At 44.4% G+C, this 6368-nt stretch overlaps 1 protein-coding gene across 4 annotated transcripts; it reads left to right on the forward strand.

Annotated features, from left to right (window-relative positions):
* Positions 1 to 136: 136 nt before the first annotated feature.
* Positions 137 to 6111, forward strand: creld2 (cysteine-rich with EGF-like domains 2). Of its 4 annotated transcripts, none has more exons than XM_080757251.1 (11): positions 137 to 340; positions 375 to 593; positions 1139 to 1221; positions 1934 to 2044; positions 2314 to 2405; positions 2675 to 2851; positions 3172 to 3270; positions 3604 to 3687; positions 4426 to 4521; positions 5106 to 5261; positions 5717 to 6111. In XM_080757251.1, the coding sequence occupies exons 2-11, from the start codon at positions 420 to 422 to the stop codon at positions 5782 to 5784; spliced, it is 1140 nt and encodes a 379-aa protein (XP_080613377.1). In that variant the 5' UTR covers positions 137 to 340; positions 375 to 419; the 3' UTR covers positions 5785 to 6111. The 4 variants fall into 4 exon arrangements, with proteins under 4 accessions (XP_080613377.1, XP_080613376.1, XP_080613375.1 ...); XM_080757250.1 differs by having other exon boundaries at positions 137 to 334; XM_080757249.1 differs by having other exon boundaries at positions 137 to 593.
* The last annotated feature ends 257 nt before the right edge of the window (positions 6112 to 6368 follow it).

The raw sequence follows: 6368 nt of genomic DNA on the forward strand, positions 1-6368 counted from the left end.
CGTCTCGGCGTGGATATTGCCCATTGTCCCCTTGGAGTATTGTCCCACGCGTGGCGGATTCGGATTGGTCACGTTTGATTGACGGCCGTCCTGGCCAACCACAGCAGGCCACAATACTCTCTACGAGCATGACGCGGAAGTGTAAAACCACACGCTTTAAACCACCTCAGCCGGCTCCAGGCATCATGTAAATTTATTATGACTTTATGATTTAATGACTGGATGCAACAACGAGCCGTTCACATGCGGAACATATCATTTTACACGGTGGTTGTAAACTTACTGTCGCGCGGCTAACGTGCGTGTGTGTGTGTGTGTGTGTGTGTGTGTGTGTGTGTGTGTGTGTGTGTGTGTGTGCGCATGGTTATGTACAGTATATGTGTGTGTACGCGCGAGTTTATTGATATGAAACTTTGTATATGAATCGACCCGCTGGCGTGATGATCATGATGATGGAGATGAAGGTGTCGCGGCTGGCGTTGTGTTGTTGTGTCATTGTTGTGCTCTTACAACAATGCACCGGTGCGAGACAACGGAGAGATGCTAAGAGCTTGTGTGTGACGTGCGAGAAGATCACTGACGACTTCAACAAGGTGAGTGTAGTAGTAGTGTGTACCGGGTTTGTCACTGGATGACGGAGGTCATGGATGGAGCTTTAAAAAAAACACCTGCAAATTATCACCTTTACAACCACTGATCTTTCTGTGTGTGTGTGTGTGTGTGTGTGTGTGTGTGTGTGTGTGTGGTGTCCCCCTCTGTCTGTGCCCCTCTCTGTGTGTGTGTGTGTGTGTGTGTGTGTGTGTGTTAGTCTGTGCGTGTGCCTGTCTTATTAACACTTAATTAATAGATTGTTGTTGTAATAGCAGAGGACCTCACAAGATGGCACCACCTGTCAGAGGGCGGCAACTTTTGAGGTTGTCTCTTCTATTATGGCTATTGGCTAGACATACATACAGTAGTTGTGCACGGTGTGTCGCGACACCACAGGTCCTCTCTGTCTCCAACTACCAAACCAAACCCCCTGTCTCTGTCTCCTTCTCCGTCTCTTCACCTGAGCTCTCTCTCTGTTTGTCTGTCTATCTTCCTTGTAATACGAGACTCAAGTGTACTCATCATACGTGCGTTTGGTGTGTGTCAGGGGTTCGAGAGGACAGCCAAGCAGAACTTTGGTGGAGGGAACACGGCCTGGGAGGAGAGAACACTGTCCAAATACGAGACAAGGTGGGAGACACGTGCGTCTGCAACTCTGCATAGAACCAATCAGGTCACCCTGGCCTGACTGACACAACAAAACAAACGCTCCTTCAGTCTGTTTGCTTTACGACACCACCAGAGGTCACTCGCTATGTCGTCTGTACAGCTGGACAACACTGAGATGAACAACTCTTTAAACGCAATACACCGTAAAATCCTGAGCTTTAATTTAAAGCTACTATGTGGAACATATTTTTATGAACAAAAGGCTATTTTAACTGTGCAGTGGTTGAACTATTCCACAATCTCCGAATGCTATACCGTAGGTAGGGTTTGGAACGAAAGCTGAGAAAGGAAGCTGTCATCTGGTTTGTAATTTCCGTTCACGAAAATATATGTCAAATATCTTTACATTTTATACTTGAATTTCGATTTCTGATAAGAGCAAGAAACAAAAAACAATGCGACGCCAACCAGAACCTAAAGTAAACCGGATCACACGGCTCAGGCTTTCCTCGGCGGAGCCTGGTGACACAAGGTTAGGTTGGAGGTGGTCTCCCTGCTCTTCCGTCGAGACATCTACAATGGTGTTGCCATAAGCTGAAGCTCATATACTGTAAGATCCCCTATGGCCAAGAAAATATTGTACGTGTGATAGTGATTGAAATAAGACAACAGTTTCTCTGTGGTAGCGGTCCTCTCATCTCTCTTGGGGTTTCCTCTGCGTGTCACACACTAGTGAGATCCGTCTGGTGGAGATCGTGGAGGGACTGTGTGACAGCAGCAGCTTTGAATGCAACCGCATGGTGGAGGAAAACGAGGAGCTCTTTGAGACCTGGTGGTTCAAGAGGTACGTGTGCGTGCGTGCGTGCGTGTGTGTGTGTGTGTGTGTGCTAGTGATTACACAGGTGTGTGAGATCAGAGGTGTGACATTTGTGTGTGTCTGTGGCGCATGTTGTCATTCGTAGGGCTGTCACGATTACACATTTAAGTTGACGATTAATTGTCACACAGATAATTGCAATGAATAATTTAATAAAATTTTTAATTGTGTTTTTGGCGTTGGAAATTGGAACATTATGAATAGAAATAAATGTCTTCCTTTCCTTCCTGTTGCAGGAAAACGAAGCACCCAGACCTGCATAAATGGTTCTGTATTGAAAGCACCAAAGTGTGCTGTCCAAAGGGAACATTTGGACCAGACTGCAACGGTAAGGATCAATTAGAATGTTGACACTTTGCATTTCTAAGATACGTAAACGTTAACGTTATGAGCTCACAGTACCAGGACATGCAGGTCGGTGGTCAAGGTATAGTTCTCTCTCTGCAGAAAGCAGGGATCAGAACATACTGTAGTTATATTCGACGAGAGGGAGCTAATGCCATGCCAGCATGAAGTGGTGTCTTTATTCTATAATATTGTCCCAACAGTTGCCACAATATCAATTTGTTTGTTTATTTTTATTTATGTACCCTGAAGCCTGCGTGGGCGGGTCCGAGAGTCCTTGCCACGGAAATGGAGTCTGCGATGGCGACGGATCCCGCGGCGGGAACGGGAAGTGCAGCTGTAACAGCGGTTACACCGGGGACTTCTGCCTGGACTGTAAAGACGGACACTTCAACGAAGTCCGCAACGACTCCTACTCGCTCTGCACAGGTGAGACTAACGACTCCTCCTACTCACTCTGCACAGGTGAGCGTCAAGTTAACGTGACGCGACGCTCAAAGCAGTGCTTCTCAAACGCTTTCATGTCAAGAACCTCCCGAATTGATGCATTGTTTTGGCCGCGGAAACCCCAAATCTGAAAATCCAGGGATTGCCCAGAAGAGAAGATTCAAAATTATTATTTTCAAAAAGGTAGTTGATGAACATTTTTCGTCGTCGTTTTAGTCGACGACATTAACACCGCATGGCAAGTGAGTGACAGGTAGCTGACCTGTGTGAACCCCCCTCCCCCCTCTTTCTCTCTCTTACAGAATGTCACACGTCCTGCAAGACGTGCACCGGGGCCACCAATCAGGACTGTGACGAGTGCAAGGAAGGCTGGGAGGACGACGAGCAGGAGGCTTGTGTCGGTGAGACATTTTCTTACATGCCACAGACCTCCGTTACATACTTTAACTTCATACATAAGCCCGGTCTACAAGACTTTGGGGTCAGGGCCATACAGGGTTAAAGAGCACATGACACGTTTGTTATGGGTAAGGCAGAGAGCAAACACGTGTAGGAACTGTGGCGACACAGAAAATGTAGAGCACATTTTATTGGAACTGTGAAAGTTATGCAGAGGAAAAGAGCATAATTACATGATAAAGGTTTGTGAAGACAGGAATGTGATATTATATTGGTTTGCGCCTGCAGATCTGTGGTCATCACTGCTATTGTTTTTTTATTTTTTTTGTTGTCAGATGTTGACGAGTGCTCCACGGATCCTCCGCCGTGTAAAGAAGATCAGTACTGCCTCAACACGGACGGCTCGTACTCATGTAAAGGTGAGACCACAAACGACACTCACAAGCTGCTTCACTGTACACGTTCTGAATGCGCCTGCCGACAGATGCAGTAGCGTAGCTCGGAATCTGTTCTTGAGAGATTAACAACATAGATGGACAGAACAAATTGCTCTCACGCACTATATATATATATATATATACTGTATATATATATATATAAGGAGATTTGGGCTGTTGATTTATGGTACAAACCAAAACTAAGAACATATCGTCTTATTAATAATAATTATGGCCCTAAACCTTATGTTACACAAAAATGACAATAAATCCAAAAGTCAGAGATCTTTTTGTGCACAGCTGCATTCTGGGACCTTACCATTAGCTTTAGAAACGGGTAGATTCATTGGTACTCCTGTGGAGGACAGCGTGTGTCTAGTGTGTGATTTGAAAGAAATTGAAAATGAAATTCATTTCTTGTTTTACTGCCCATTATATGAAGAATTAAGACATTTTGTAAAATGACAACCCCCTGGGAAAAAAGGCAGAATGTTTTGTTTGTGTAAAGAAAAGGAAAAAGAAAAGAGAAACTGTTTCTTGTACACAATGCAATATTGAAACAATGATTTGTATGGTGTGTCGTGTAAGTCCATGTGGGCTGGGCGCCTTGGGTGCATGACACAAAAATAAATTATCTATCTATATATATATATATATATTATTTTTTCAATATAACATGAAGTGTGTGTGTGTGTGTGTGTGTGTGTGTGTGTGTGCCAGTGTGTGACAAGGTGTGTTCTGGCTGTTCCGGGCCGGGGCCTGATAAGTGCCAGTCCTGTGCCAGCGGGTACCACCATGTAGACAGCACCTGCACTGGTGAGAGATCCCACAATATACTGTTCCAAGCTATGTTTTTTTTTAATTTTATGTGACTACAGGATTCCTCAGCTTTGGATTCTTGGATCAGTTTGACAACATCACAGGATCAAAATGTATTCGGTGGCCCCTCTCTCTAGGTCGTCCTCAGATTAACTGTTGGGATATCGAGCTTCAACTTTTGATCAGCAAACAAAAAACGAAAAGCATATCGCTTACGACCCCTTCAAAGCTTACGTCCTACTATAGCAGATCTAATTTTGCGTTCACATGGGGCAGAAGCAAAGATGCAGTCTACCGTTCATTTTCACTGGAAGCCAGCGACGTGAAGCTACAATGCAAATCTGACATTTGTAGCTGCTACAAAAGATACAAATAAGGCTTCAACTTCAGATACAAAGCGACAAATGTGCTGTGAATCTTTGTATCTTTGCATCTGCCCGCATGAACGCAGCATAAAGTCTCACGAGTCGACGCGTGTCCCGACTGCGGTGCAGAACAGTGACTCGGTCACGGCTCTGTAGTTGCCGTATACGTGTTCTCTGAGCGGAGGTGTAAGTAAGTGGGTGGTTTTGCGTCACCAGATATTGACGAGTGCTCCCAGGAGGAGGCGGCGTGCACCAGGGAGCACCAGGAGTGCGTCAACACTAAGGGGAGTCATCTCTGTGTCTGCGCCGCCGGCTACGAGGAGGAGGAGGACGGGGACGAGTGCGTCCCGACGCCACAGACAGGTCAGTGCCGTCGCTCCGCTCAGCCACTTAACCACCTCACCCCTTTTGCTACCAGATTTATTTTAATAATTTTTATCCCACGATTTTGTAACCCATTTTTCACCCCTGTGTCAGATCTTATTTTAATGATGTTTGGGAGACAAGAAACACTTTCCTGGGTTTTTTTTACGTGGGTAATATGTGTTTTTAGATATATTAGTATTTCAAAGTGACATTCTACACACCCTCGGAACCCTGAATGCTCACCATATACTGTCCCCAACAACTTGAGAGATGAATATCACTTTATCTATATTGCACTTTGAATGCATCCGCACTTTATTTTACCAATGTTGTCTTCTCTTAAACTGCTTTGCCCCTTTTTTAATGTCTATTGTTTTTTAATGTGATGCACCATGAGCCTAGTGTGTATTGTGAAAGTTACAAAAAATATGTGAACTTTTTCTTTATTCTATCACCACCAGAGGAGGAAGAAGGAGAAGAATCGGAGATGCCAGATACCCACGATCCACAGTTGCATGATGACCTCTGACCTCAGCACTTAGGAGCCAATAGGGCGATATCAGGAAGAACTATTTAAGTTCCCATTGGACGCGTTGTCTTGGCGCTCCACTTGAGACCACTCCCGTTTTAAATTAAGAAAAACCTTTTAACTACACGACACTTGTAGAGAAACCCACAGCAGACCATCCTCTCATTGGACCCTCTGGATCAAAGACACACCTAAAGACGTTTTGCAGAGTATACTCTGTCATTGTTGCTTCTCCGTTGTGCTCAAATAATGCCGTCGTTCTCTGCCTTTGTTTAAAATGAATTCTGACAGAAATACGGTTCAATAAAGATGAGATATTAAATTTAATCAGTCACATCAGTGAAGCTATATACTGCAATAGAACTCTAGATCACTGGTTGAATCGTTTATTTTTTTGTATTCCATACAAATAAAAGAAGAAATAGCTGATCTACAAGCTCACAACACGTTGCACCGCAATGTGTTGTTAGCTTGTAGGTCAGCTATTTTCACTAGTTTGGGTCCGGGAAGACATACAATTTCTATTTTGGGTCTCTGGCTAAATAGTTTGGGAATCACTGAAGATGACATATACATATTGTGAT

The sequence above is a fragment of the Protomyctophum bolini genome (assembly GCF_963924005.1).
Source record: "Protomyctophum bolini genome assembly, chromosome: 23".
NCBI lineage: Eukaryota > Metazoa > Chordata > Actinopteri > Myctophiformes > Myctophidae > Protomyctophum > Protomyctophum bolini.

What these genes read in the sequence shown, in the direction of transcription:
- creld2 (XM_080757249.1), top strand. Translation starts at nt 420, where the DNA reads ATGAATCGACCCGCTGGCGTGATGATCATGATGATGGAGATGAAGGTG. An exon ending in TCACTGACGACTTCAACAAG is followed by an intron (nt 594 to 1,138) that starts GTGAGTGTAGTA and finishes GGTGTGTGTCAG; the next exon opens with GGGTTCGAGAGGACAGCCAA. An exon ending in GCCACAGACAGGTCAGTGCC is followed by an intron (nt 5,262 to 5,716) that starts GTCGCTCCGCTC and finishes TATCACCACCAG; the next exon opens with AGGAGGAAGAAGGAGAAGAA.